General features: G+C 40.9%; 1 protein-coding gene across 1 annotated transcript in view; it reads right to left on the reverse strand.

The window, feature by feature from the left end:
* Positions 1-14,633, reverse strand: part of FREM1 (FRAS1 related extracellular matrix 1) — a 139,777-nt gene that overhangs the window by 79,591 nt on the left and 45,553 nt on the right. The window contains exons 12-15 of the mRNA XM_008689835.2: positions 14,190-14,357; positions 10,730-10,938; positions 7,879-7,972; positions 4,407-4,659 (exon numbers count right to left, since the gene is read on the reverse strand). Coding sequence (XP_008688057.2) covers positions 4,407-4,659; positions 7,879-7,972; positions 10,730-10,938; positions 14,190-14,357 — 724 coding nt within the window. The remainder of the gene's footprint in view (positions 1-4,406; positions 4,660-7,878; positions 7,973-10,729; positions 10,939-14,189; positions 14,358-14,633) is intronic.

The following is a 14,633-nucleotide window of genomic DNA, read 5'->3' on the forward strand; positions in this document are numbered from 1 at the left end:
AAGGCACCCTTGTCCTTACAACTGCATTGTCTTCCCATTTACATTAACTACCTTAAATGACCAACCATCAACCATGCCACCGCAGTCAGGAGAAACAGAAGAAGCTGGGAAGGTGAAATAGAAAGACGAGCCACATTTTTGTCATTCGTTTCAGTATTTTCCTAGTTATATAATAGCCAAGACTTGAGCAGAATAGCAACAGGACATGGGGGAAAAGTGGTGTTTATTTTTGTTTTCCTTTTACTCTTTAGGGCTATGTGTACGGGATATAATATGGCCTCAACTGAAGCAGTGAGAGGAAGAAGGAAAAAAATGTGAGAATGAGACAGTTTATCAGCAAACCAGCCGATCTGCCGTTGGGTTACTAACAGCACACAGGTAGAAGCGCTCACTGCCCAGAGGACACAAGAGTTCTGCAGAGGTCCTTTTGGTAATTCTCATGCATCACGTTGAAAGTGCCAAGAGGGAAGTAATTTTGTTTGAGTTTTGATGAGACAAGGGTACAAAAGATCAGGGATGTCATCTCTTTTCACAAGACACCTTGGTCAAACCTACACAGTACTGTGCTTGGCATTAGTCTACCCACTTAATGACAAGGAAAATCAAGAGATGATATTACTGAGCAACCAAATGATTGAAGAATGAGAAAACAGGGCTCGTAAGAAAAACTGATGTTAATGTGGAGAGAATTAGAATTAAATAATCAGCCTTTAAGAGCAGTAAAAAAATAAGATGCCTCCCATTTATTCATATTTATAAAAAAATAAATTGGCACAAAGCTCATTTATTCCTTATTCACTTGACAAATATATATTATTTAATGGCTCCTATGTGATAATTAGTGTTCTGGGTGCTCCAGCAGAGAATCAGGCAGACATTTTGAAAGCGTCAAAAGACAGTTCAAAAGTAAGTCAAACGGGGGCGCCTGGGTGGCACAGTCGTTAAGCGTCTGCCTTCGGCTCAGGGAGTGATCCTGGCTTTCTGGGATCGAGCCCCGCATCAGGCTCCTCTGCTGGGAGCCTGCTTCTTTCTCTCCCACTCCCCCTGCTTGTGTTCCCTCTCTCACTGGCTGTCTCTCTCTGTCAAATAAATAAAATAAAATCTTTAAAAAAAAAAAAAAGTAAGTCAAACGCCAAAAGACCTATCATGTGTCCAGCACTGACACAATCTAATGGTCAAGAAAGAAATGCAGTTTGGCTAGAATATCACAGGTGTGTGTATGTATGAAGAGGAACCAGGTGAAACTGCCACCATTAAGTCATTTTTTAACCAGTTAAATGGAAAATTCATATATCTCAGCCTGAATATGTCCGAGGGGCTGAGGGTGAAGAAAGATGAAAGTTTTGGCAGACGGGTGTGGGGGCAGGGCACACATGGCAGAGAAAGTCAGAGAAGTCTTTCCAGATGGCTCTGCTGGCTTTTACTGAGCATTAAATGATGAGTAGTTTACCAGGCAGATGAGGCAGGGAATTGCGATAGAGGAAGAGGGAGCCAAGAAGAGAAGTGGAAAAATCATTTCAGGAAGAGTAGACAGCTTTTTTAAAGGGAAAAAAAAAAAAAAAAGCAAACATAGTACCTTCTGTAACTGTAATTTCAATGTAGTGAAAGCATAGAACACATTCACAGAAAAGCTGGAAAACCAGGCTGAGCACCTACTCTCAAAAAAGGCTACAACAAGGGTGGAGAATTCTCTACCTTCAATGGAGTATAGTCTAAGGACACGATTTATACTTAAAACTGTTAACCACAGCATTAACTTAAAAATTTTTTTTGAATGACTTCATGCTTAATGTTGGGAGAACAGGTTAATAATGTCTTTTTGCATCATAAAATATTATTTGATGATTAAAACATATTTGTGATAATTTCATAACATTTAATAAATATTTAATCAACATTTTAGCTGATAATCTCAATGACAAAAGTAATCAACAAAACGGCACATACAACATGATCGGCAACTCTGTAAAAAATTATGATCAGGAGAAAGAAGAGGGGCGCCTGGGTGGCTCAGTCGGTAAAGCGTCTGCCTTCGGCTCAGGTCACGATCCTGGAGTCGCGGGATCAAGCCCCACGTCGGGCTCCCTGCTCAGCAGAGAGTCTGCTTGTTCCTCTCCCTTTTCTCTCCAACCCCCACCTCGCTCATGTTCTCTCTCTCTCTCTCCTTCACTCACTCTCTCAAATAAATAAATAAATAAATAAATAAATAAATAAATAAATCTTTTTAAAAAAAAAAGAAGAAAAATTACTGTAATACTGAAATGTTAACAGTGACCCTTTTTGAGAGGTAAATAGGTGATTTTTCAAAATTTCATTATGCTTTTCCACACCTTCCAAGTTTTTGTTTGAAATGGGCATGTAGTGTTATTTTTATCATCATGGAAAGCAACTAAAATAATGGAGACAAAATTACCTTCAGGTGGCCTTTATAATCAACATACGGAGGCAAGAGCAGAGCCACTGAAACCTCGGGACCTGTGGTACTGCGGTTCTTTACCCTCTCTCCCGCACGGAGCTAAGGAACTACCAACTGAGTCATTGGGAGAACGTTACAAGGAAACATTTCATTTAACTAACAAATCATCTTTCGAATTGGCAGTGTTTCTGCTAATTTAGTAACACAACAACAATATACCCATCTATCTGAAGTAATTTGCCTCGTGTCCTAGTAGGTAGTAGGTCTTATGAAAAAAAAAAAAAGAGTTCACACTTCCTTACGTGGCCATCACACCAAAGGGATTTATAAAGATGTGCACCTGTTGTTTAGCACTTGGAGCAAGGCCCCAGCAGAGAAGACAGCTTCATCTCAGCCCTAATTTATCTTTGCTGCATTAGCCTGCCACAGATGTAAAAATTATGTAAAAACCCACAGACCAACAGTCATTGGGCTTTGGCCCCTTTTCTGCTAGTCTATCTAAAATCTACTGGGGGAATGAAAATGAAGCACCTCGCTGTGGACTCTAGAGGGACACTGAGAAGGTCGATTCTGCTCCCCAGGCCAGGAAAATGAGCAGTGAAACCCTTCCTAAGGCTAAACACACTTAAGAAGATAAGGAGATACCTTTTTTTTTTTTTTAAAATGTCCGGCAACATGATTAAAATGTGCCCTACTAATGAGCCATCCAACAACTGGCATCCTAATAAATCACTGTTTTCCAAAGTACATATAAAAATACTATTTCTCAATATTCCCCACCCCCGTTTCCAAATTCATCTCAGTCCCCCCACCAGGGGATCCCTCTCCCACTCACTGCTTGTATTCTCCATGTGTTTGCAAATAAGAAAGTGATCTGCATTCTGTTATCTCTTATTCCCCGCACCTTCACCTGGCCTTCTATACCCCACCCTTCTTCCCACGGAATCTATAGATGAGAGCGGCATACGGATGAGGACACGTGAAATTGTAACCGAGCAGCAATAAAAGGGGGTTAGGGGAAGTATACAGTATTATTCATGAGGAAGTGCACTCAAACCAGAGATCAAAAGATGTCCAAGGGGCAGTGACTGATGAGGTACTGATACGGGACACTGTCCTCTTTGCCTGAGTGGGTCCGTCTACCCACTGAAATCAAAACTCCACAGCTGAATCTGGATTATTCTCCCTTGCAGCCCGCAATGCCCACTACTGTGTCTTGCAGATGACAATGTTGAATTACTATTTTCTTTAATTGAACATTTTACATGGGAAACAAAGGCCATCTGGGTAACAATACAATGGGATGTCAGATATGAAAGGGCCAGGCTGATAAACAAGCGTTTACCGCACAGCTCATCGGTGTCCACCGCTTTCTATTGCTGTGGGCATTACACGAAACAGAAGATACCACCTTTGCTTTTCAGGAGCTCAAAGTCAGACAAGTTACTTTTTAGGAGATAGCTGGTGATCGAATAGACTTTTTTTATTCTTAAGTACTCTGTGCCCAACATGGGACTCCAACTTACGACCCCAAGACCAAGAGTCGCGGGTTCTACCAACTGAGCCAGCCAGGTGCCCCTTAAAGTTAATATTATAATTATCTTAGGGTGCTTACTTCAGGCATTTCTGCTATGATTCACGATCCCAAAGCTGTGATGGTCAAACGAAGTCTTCTTCAAATTGACCAATAAGGGAAGGCAGACAACCCGCGGTGAATTAAAGGTCTAAGTAGAAGCATCGAGAACAAAGCAGCAATAATACGTGCTCCTCTCCACTCTGAAACTCATTATATTACTGAGATCAGAAACCCTTCTAAATACGGTGCTTATACATACAGAATGGGATCAGGCAGCGGCTACTGCTGCTTCTTTCTTAATAGAAGCAAGCTTTAAGACTTAGATTACCAGAGCCCCCACCAAGGAATGGGGTTATGACTCCGTTGTGGTACTTGCAGCCACTCACTCACACTGGTCGCCGTGTGGTCACTCACCCGTGTGTTTGTATGTCACGGCCCCGGCGATGACATCTCTCTGAGAGAACCGATCCACTGTGACTCCAGCTTTCCTCACCACCCCATGCTGAGGCTCTCGAACAATCACAAATGTCAGTCTCAAGTCATCACTGTCCACATCAGTAGCGAAAATGTATTCAGAGGTGATGACCACCTCTTCGCCCTCTGAGCAATGCATCATGGGGATGAGGTCAGCCTTTAGGATTGGTGGCTCATCATTTACAGGGAATACCTACGGGGGGGGGGGGGGAAATGCATGTTTTCAAGAAAAAAGAAAGCGATGACAAATTGCCCAACTGGTAAACCATAGCTCATAGGCGAAATGACAGGCATTTTTGATCTTCCAGACACAAGAAACAATAGCCAGGGAATTTGGCCAAGTAGGCTGTATCTTTTCCCCATATGAACCATCTCGTGAGAAATGGCCAATGTGAGAGACATTTGAGGTAGGAATGGAAGAGTATGGTTATGGTGTGGGACTCAAAGCTCTCATTTGTTTCTAGAGACACAAAATATAAATGTAACACAGAGCAGTCTTCACTAAAGTCCCTATCCTCCTTTGTTAAATTCACACATATTCCAGAGGAAATCTGGTCCTTGTGGTCTGATGCATTTACATTTACCACATCAGAGTTATTTATATTTCAAATTATTTGGCAATTACAGAGTTTTCGTCTACCCTCAACTTCCTGCCACCCAGGAAGTTTCTCCAAACTCACAATAAGCAATGGCTTATTTCGAACATTTTGAGTTAACTCTGAAATTCCATAACCATTAAATCAATCCCAGGCTTCAACTTGACAAAACATTTTTCTCTCATTGTCATGAAAATAAAGCTCTAAGAAGAAAGGAAAAAAAGAGCAATATGGGTCCACTCCGGCTCTCTGAATCTAATAGGATGATGCAGACACTTGAAAAGGCAAGTCTTTTATTGTTTTTTATTTTTTAAAAAAGATTTATTTATTTATTTGAGAAAGAGAGAGAGCATGTGAGCAGGGGGAAGGGCAGAGGGAGAGAGAATCTCATACAGACTCCGCACTGAGTGCAGAGCCCGACTCGGGACTCAATCTCACACCCTGAGATCATGACCTGAGCTGAAATCAAGAGTGGAGGCTGAACCAACTGAGCCACCCAGGCACCCTGAAAAGGCAAGTCTTTTAAATTAGGATGAAGGACATTTTGCCTCTGAGTTCACAGTCGCAACTTGGTGTGTGTGAACATTTAACTTTCAAGTCTGGCCTGCGGACACTCTCAAGCCCGCATTTCCTGCCCCCTCGTTTCAGCCATGGGGATCTTTTTAAAATGTGGCTTTCATAACTCTGGTTGCTCTTCAGATCATGTCAATCTTTGATCTTTTAAAATGTGGCTTTCATCAAGTCACTGCCTTATGCGGACATTCAGTGGCTTCCTAGCACTGCTCCAAGGATGTCTTAGGCCTCATTTCATGCAATCAGGTGCCTCTGCCACCCAACTGCCTTTTCACTGGAAGACACTGAGTTCTTTCCATCTCGGGTCTTTGCACCATCTCTGCACACTCTCTCTGCCCTGTGGCTTGGAAGGCTCGGCCTCAGCTCTTGGCTTGGCTACCCTCTCCTTCAGATTACATGTGGATTCTTCAGGGAAAACTTTCTTGACAACCCAGACTCACTTAGGGACTTCTACCATTTACTCTCTTTTAGCACCCCATTTATTTGTAGAACACAGCCACATTTTAACTCATTAGTTATTTCAATGATAACCTGTTTAATGTCTGCCTTCATCCTCTGCCTATAATCTCTAACAGAACAGAGACTTTGTCATGTTCATTATCATATCCCAAGCATCTAGCATAGGAACGGGCCAATAGAAGGCACTTTTTAAATATTTATGGAGTAAATAAATGAATGAAGATAAATATTATATATGTTCTGGATACCCTGCTATTTATACAGGCTAACAACTCTAGAACAAATATACATGAAATTATTTTCGTATTTTCCTTTAAAAGGTAGAGGGATGGAGTAATAGAAACTCAGATTTATTTATTTAATCAAAGGTAAAAAGAAAAGTATGCAATACTTTATTCTATTTTCTATTGGCTTATTAGGGAACAATATCTTTGTTCAAGTCCTCTGAGTGGATTCATTAAAGACCCTCTTTATAACTGTTCTTGACTCTATCTGATGAATGTCACCAATACATCCATGATGACCACCTTACAAAATATAAAATAGTCTCAGCTTACAAATAGATAATAAAACCCAAAGGCAACAGAATTTAAAACATTCTTCCTGGGTAGAAAACAATCACACACAATTGTCCAAAAATTACCTGTACTTCTGTTCGTCTTCCAAGGGCCATGCCCTTTTATCTAAAAAGTGATAATAAACAGACTGTTTATACAGTCAAATGAATGATTTGGGGCAAGTCATGGAAACTTCTTGAACCTAAGTTTTCTTGCCTATAAAATGGAGTCAATTCCTTCCCCTTCTACTGCCCTGTGCCAGAGATAATTCCTTCTACTTCTTTAAAATACTAGATGGATGTAATCATTCTTAATTACTAACCATAAAAATATCACACAAACACATTATTACCACTAATTATAATTTCATATCACAAAGATCTGACAAAATTCAAGCAGAAATAGAATCTGGCAGATAAAAGTAAGAGGGACAGGATAATTCTGCAGACCTTCCTGTGTCACTAACTATAAATACCTGCAAATCTTATGAGTTTTGTTTAGGGACTTAAGTGGTCACGCAACAGAGAAACTCAGGGGTTCCCATCAATCTTTATGTGCAGAATTTTCATCATTTGTCAAAAGGGAGAAAATAACCATTTCAAATAGATCTCAGAAAGGAGTATACAGAACAGGAATTCATAAAGGGGCAGCGCACACATAAAAACATGGCTTCTTCCACACAAGAGGGAAAAGCCCAGTGATACTAGCTGCTAAATAAATATTTCAGAGTGTTCCAGCTCAAAAATATTAGAATCAAGTTATACACAGAGCCAATTGGTTTTTAAATTAAGTATCTGGGTTTGAGGTCCGAGTGGTTTAATCCTTAAATGGATTAGAGAGAGAAAGCAGCATGTCCATTTCACCAATATAACTTTGCTGTCTACTGCCTGTCCTGAGACATTCAGACATAAGCAGGTACGCTTTATTTGAAGTCCACATGTTTCAAGTTCTATCAGGAACTCTTAAGAGGCTTCCAAACCAGGGGCCTGGGTGGCTCAGTCAGTTGGGCACCCGACTCTTCATTTTGGCTCAGGTCAGGAGCCCCACATCAGGCTCTGCACTGAGAGTGGAGCCTGCTGATTCTCTCCCTCTCCCTCTGCCCATCCCCAACCCACTCACATCCGCACGCTCTCTCTCTCTCACTCTCTCACATAAAAAAAAAAAAAAAGGGCTTCCAAACCAGATGCTTCATTTCTATATGAACAAGGGAGGAAACCTTCTACCCACCTCAACATGTAGAACAAATTCTGCTGAATTCGTGCCATCTGTGACCTCCAAGAATATGTCATCCCGAAGTCTCTCAGATCCATCATGCTGATACCTGTGGGGATGATATTTGCCACTAGCCCCTCAAGGTCACTGTGACAGTAGGAGACGTCTGACACAAAAGCCCTTCCGTGGCTTTGGCCACATGGTCAATAAATGAATAACAAAAAACATAACAGAATCATGAAGTTACATAGTTAATTACTCAAGTGTCCCTGAATGTAAAAATTTACTCCGCCCTGGAAAAATGTATGCATTCAATGTATGCATTCATGATTTGTTCCCCAATCTAAAATCAGCCCTTCAAGTTGCCACTGTGGCAATGGGAACCAGTTGGTGTAGTTCTGCTTACTTACATAAAAAAAGGCTGGGGCCAGAGGGTTACTGAGACAGACAGTAGGTAAAAGGGGGACATTGTGAATCTTAATGAGCCCCCTCCTCCCCTACTTTGAAGCCTAATCTTTCTGCCTGTGCTTTTGATCTATTCAGTTCTTCTCTAAAACGCTGACCTATGAATTATTTATTGCCTCTCTCCTGCCATTTTCCCTTTTGTATTTACTAGCTCTCTTCCACTCAACCTATAAAGATTTTCAAATCTCTCCAGACTTAAAAATATTTTTCCTTGATTTAGCCTTGGCCCGACTTTCCTTTAATTTTCAGTCAAGTTTTATAACAGAATTGTCTAATCCAAGACTTTCCATCTACTCTCCAACCACTGTAGTGATATGTGGTAAGTTCTAAACAGCTATTGAATTGAGCCAAATTTTTAGCTTATCAATGATTTGTTCAAGATAATAAATAAGCCTTGGGAAATAAAATTAAAAGTTACATAAAAATAGTATATAGAGAGGCACCTGGGTGGCTCAGTTGGTTGAGCGTCCAACTCTTGATTTTGGCTCTGGTCATGATCTCAGGGTCCTGGGATCGAGACCTGCCTTAGGCTCACACTCAGTGGGGGAGTCTGCTTGAGATTCTTTCTCTCCCTCTCCCTTTGCCCCTCCTCCTCTTACATGATTGCTCACTCTCACTCTCTCTCTCTCTCAAATAAATAAATCTAAAGAAATAGTAAATCAAACATATATAACACTTACATATGATAAATCCCAGGGCTAAAAGGTATTTTACTCAGAACTAGTCTCATTCATACACTGCGTAGGGACTCAGGTTTGGGATTCCATTGCAATGGTGAAGAAAGTCCACTTCCCCCCTCCCCAGTATCCCTCCCACACACTGCCTCTCACACCCCTTGATATTTTCATCAAAAATAGATATGTGATAATGTACTAATCCTATCTTACCATACTAATATCCCTAAAAGGGCCAGGTGGATCTAGGAATACACATCCAAAGGCATGGCTATGGAATCAAACAGAATTTCTAAAACCAGACTCTTCCATATACTAGCTGAGTGACCTCAACCTCCTAGTTTCTTCAACTATAATATGAGAATACAACCGTCTACCTTGTCAGGCTTGACTACTGTAAAGATTAAATGGGGGAAAAAACATAATTGCAAGTCTATAGACGTGTCCTTGAATTATATGTGCATGCAGATACTAGTACTTTTTTTTCTATCCATCATTCACTCTCTAGTAAGAATTACCTAAACAGAGCTCTTGTTCTAACATGTAGCTAAGAGCTGAAATCTCGAAAAAAAGGAAATTTAATGGAAGATAGGAATGAGTAGTGAAAAGAGGTCAAGATGTTAGAGACCGTGAATAAATAATGTAACTAAACTAAATTTCAGATGAAATTGATCTTCCTATGCACAAATCTGAGCTCCTAGTCAACTTCCAAGTGTGGAATTAAGCATTTGATGCCTAATACCTTCTTAAAGGTCAAAATTCCCATGTACAATTTGAACTTATAAATGATAAGTCAACTAGTATATCTGTTTACCTGATCCGTGCTATTGAGTATCTTGCATTGCTTTACAGAGAATGTATTTTATGAAATTTTGTAGGAAAGTTTCTTACAGAACTGCAGTAGGTAGAAGAAATGAAAGACCTCAAGGTGAGGGGAACTGCTGTAGGACCTTGAGAAATGAATTGCTCTTTCTCTATCAGAAACCCAAGTACTACTCCATGCCCTACCTCCCCAGCCTACCCTACATGTTTGCCTGCAAGTCTCTTCCCAGTAGAAGGGAATACACATTTATGCTAAAGATACTGATCAACAGAATTTTATCCCAGGGTTTCCACGGTTGTGAAACTGACTTTCCTTAAAGCCAAGTTCAACTATATAGGTTAGCCATATAGATCATTTCAGTCTATATTCATCTAGTTTGGCTATTACCTCTTGTGATATGTACAGTTGCAGTAAATGTAATATTCATGGTGATTAATTTTTGTTGTTCAAATATCCAAAAAGTCATTGCCACTGGTACAAGCAAGCCAGATGGAAAGAAAATGTCTGGAGGGAAATTAAAAGTTTGTCATTTCCAATTTTCTTTTCTTTTTTTTTTTTTTAAGATTTTATTTATTTATTCGACAGAGACAGAGACAGCCAGGGAGAGAGGGAACACAAGCAGGGGGAGTGGGAGAGGAAGAAGCAGGCTCGCAGAGGAGGAGCCTGATGTGGGGCTTGATCCCATAACGCCAGGATCATGCCCTGAGCTGAAGGCAGACGCTTAACCGCTGTGCCACCCAGGCGCCCCTGTCATTTCCAATTTTCAACTGACCCTTGAAAGTATTAATTGACATGCTGGTACCCCTGAAAAAATGGAACAAACTTCTTTCTTTTACTCTGCCTCACAACTGATCCAGAGGAAGGCCAAAGCATATCAAAAAAGAAATCCAGGAAATGTTCTAACCTAACTTTTAAAGCATGGAGGTCTCCCCAAGAAAATGTGCCTCCTGGGTTTAGAGGAAATCCATCCAGCTCTACCCTTCCACACTGAGGCAGCCTTTGTAGGGAGAGGTAGATGTTGTCCAGTTTGGTATCCACATCAGAAACCAGAATGTTCTCTGTGCTGATGACACATTGACCTCCCTCAGTCACTTTCAGGGGGTTGGTAAACACCTAAAAAGAAGGAAGAAAACATTCAAAGTCTTGTTCCATGAACTATCCCTGAAGACCGAGCTCATTAAATAAATAGAAAACTTCTAGTACCACCTTTGCATGTCGATTAATTTTTCAAGGATGTGGTAAAGGGGACAAGTTCATAGCTGACCATCTTGGCTGAAAAATATTTTTTACTAAACATTTCCAATTCTAAGCATTGAGGTATACAAAGAAGCAAGGCCTTCAACGTATCTGCATTTTATTTACCTCAGACCCCCTTATAATGGAAGCAGCAACCAAACTGGCTACTATCAGTGGTGCTAAATAGAGAAAATAGTACTATCCTTCATGTCGACACCCGCTGTTGCTGGATACATAGATACCTGCATCCAGACAATGAACAACAATTATATCGAATTCCCCTAGAGGAAAGAATCCATCTCTTTCCTCACCCTAAAAATTCTTAAAGATTTCGGATATTGGTTGGAGCTTTTAAGTGTCAATTGTAATAAGTATTTTAGAGATGGAAATAGAGCAGAAGATTGGTGATTGAAGATCCACAAGAAATATCTCTATTTAAACATTAGACAAATAATTAAGCCATAAAGATAACTTCTGATGATAGAAAAACCCACTACTCAACCAACAATTCATTTGAAAGTAAAAAGCAAGTTAGAAGGGTTTGAGATGCTTTATCACTACATTTGGGACTTGGCAAGAAGTGTTCTCTGGTCAAATAAGGCTTCAGAACAGCCACATACAATATCTTCACCTTGGAGATTTATAAGGCATGTAAGTATATGCAACGTTCTGAGATCCTGCAATAGAAACATCAGTGAACTTTGTTTAGTCTATCATTCTCCCAAATTTATATTACCACACAGAAGTAAAAGCAAGCAGATAGAGTTGGGGTACCAATCATGGGCTCTGAAGGTCCCCTGCAAAAGGTCTGAGGTGAGTGCCCTGCCATGTGAGGATACAGCATTCTTCAAGGAAGAAGCCGCTCTCTTCATACCAGCTGCTGCTCCCAGAAAGGAGAATGTTCCTGAGGAAAAAATTGGTAAAGGGAGCAGTAGGGGGTGGGGGGGGATGGGCAGAGGAAAGAGAAGTGAACAAGAAGTCAGAGCCTTCACTCAGAGCCCTGCTCTATCCTCCTGCCCACCAGGGCACAGCTGCCCCAAGGCAGCCCCCTGGATCATGGAAATTATGAGACCAACCACCCTGAGACAGTTGCCTTCTATTCTTCAATGAACTACCTCTACTAGCAAAGGAAAACATAAAACAAGGGCCTTCTCTCCCTACAACAACTCTCAACAACAACCTTCCCACATGCCTCACTCCTACATTTTTACTATTTTTAGGAGAAAGAAAGAAAGAATACTCCTGTTATTAAAAGAGAAGCATTATTTTTGAAACAAGGTCCATGTATGTCAGCCTCATTGATTCCTGAATTCCATCAATTAATACCCCAAGATGTTAATGTTTCAAGGGATATACTGTGCTATACTCTATGGCTTTAAAATATATATGTATTTTAGGGCAACTTTCAAAAAATAAAAGCATAAGGCTAATTTGCCCCAACTCATTCATCACTAACTTTTCAGTCTCTGCCCAAACCCAGTGCTTAGGTTTTGGGGCCTTCCCATTAGCATCATATTAAGATCACCTAGTGGTTATCACTCAACTCAGCTATCTGTGGGTATGTAATGCCAGGAAACCACTCGTGGGACTGGTTTCACTGGAGCTACTCATTTAATTTTATTTCTAATGTTGTCAATTCTCTAAGGTATGATTTCATTTGTTCCATACACCACAGGAAAAAGAAGCCACTGTGTCCTGTTAGCCCTGAGTCCTCATAACTCAGAGGGAGGTAGCTGTTCACTTCACCGTTTCTAGCTTTCTCCACAGATCATTTTTCTCTAGCAAGAGGTTTGGATTGCTTTGCATAAAACACCATTTCTCCCCATGATTGTTCTATAAAAAGCTCTGGTTTCTTTAGATGCTGGGCTAGTTCAGGGCATGTATCTCATACAGAGAAAAGAATAGTCTAAATAAAATTAATCAAATTAACAGACATTCTAAACTATTTTGTCCCCAGGGAATGAGATCGGGTCCCTGACAGGGAAGAAATCGAAGAACATGGTTCAGATTCTTTTGTCTTTTGTGTGAGCTCTTTGGCGCATCTTCTGCCCAAAATGGCAAGTTCAGAGACCTGAGGGGCAGGCCAGCGATGTAAATGAGTGTACTGAGCAGGGTGGGGTCTCTGGACACTGGAGAACAAGCCCAGGCAACTGCTGCTAGGGGTAAGTGAGTTCAATGCTCCTAGACTTCCCAAATTTTCAAGAGAAGCCAGAAATCCAGACTTGATATGGAACTTCCTGATGTTTAAATGTTGGCAACTCATTAATTAAAAGTATTGTTTGGCTCAGTCAGAATACTTGTGTGGGTTGGGTAAGCCCCTTGGTCCCTCAGAGGGAGACCTCTGCCCTTCAACTTTGGGCAGATGTAGAGATGGGGAAGAGGGAGCCTCAGGGCTCCTGGCTGTCTTCCAGGTAGGTACCTGGAAGGTGACCTCTTTCCTTGGGGATGAGACATATGTGGGTTCTCATCCCTCTGGTTCCTGATGAAAAGGTAATCCTACCTTGTCTTTCCACTTCTGGGGGAAAATGAGCCCAGAAATAGCCACACGAGTTAAGTCTAGCCCTCAGATGGGGTTTGGAACAAATGAAGTCCAGCCTCACAGATAAGATGCACAAGGTAGCATCGCCTTTGTAGTTCAGTTTTAATAAGAGACCCAAGTGCTTGACTGTTTATGTCAACATGGGGCTGGGATGGGAGAGGATGGAAGAATCCATCTTAATTCATTTGAAAAATTAAAAAGCTTATTTAGATTAGTGAGCATAGAGTTGGCCCGCAATGAGAGCAAATAAGTCCTTCCGGTTGCTAAGAAACCCATAACTTAATCCCCTTTCCCTGATCAGCATGTGAGACTCAGCAGAAAGGAAAGGAAATGAAAGAGGTTTTGATAAAGCTTTAAATATAATGCCAAATTCAGCAACTGGAAAATCTCACCTTTTAGACAGAAAGTCTCATAGGAGGTGAAAGACTCCCTTCCCCCAAGCGTTTTTCCTACACTGTAGCTGAAAAATTAGAAAGTTCTGGAAAATAGCCTATAGAAAAGTTAGCATTTCCAGTGAGTCTTCAAGTCTTTCCTTTCTTTCCTTAGGTCTTCCCTCCTCTTCATCTTTCATATCGAACATTGTACATACCTCAGGAACTTGATTGTCCACTGGAAGAATTGTGATGTTAAAGCAGATTCCATGTAAAGTGCCACCATGCTGGTTACTGATGGAAAAGGCAAACTGGACATGTCTTGGATGGATGCCTATATCTTGCATGGGTGGCATGTAGGCCACCTTCATGTGGTTCACAGCATGCTGCAAAGCAAATGAAGATGGACACATGGGTGCCCATCTGCAAGGATCAGAGCCTTTCAGAGAGCTAGTTTTCCGAGAACCATCATGTTGACATCCAACACTGGAAATGCCAACATCAACATTTTGAAGAGTCCAAAAAGCTTTATTTTATAAATCACTTTTTCTAACACCAGGACGGATAAGAACAAAGAAATTAAGTAAATATGTTAAGTGCTTGAAGCCAGTCAACTCTATAAAAGACAGGAGATGAGAATTTCAACCCAGCTCCACCACAAA

The sequence above is a fragment of the Ursus maritimus genome, unplaced genomic scaffold, assembly GCF_017311325.1.
Source record: "Ursus maritimus isolate PB19 unplaced genomic scaffold, ASM1731132v1 scaffold_17, whole genome shotgun sequence".
Classification (NCBI taxonomy): domain Eukaryota; kingdom Metazoa; phylum Chordata; class Mammalia; order Carnivora; family Ursidae; genus Ursus; species Ursus maritimus.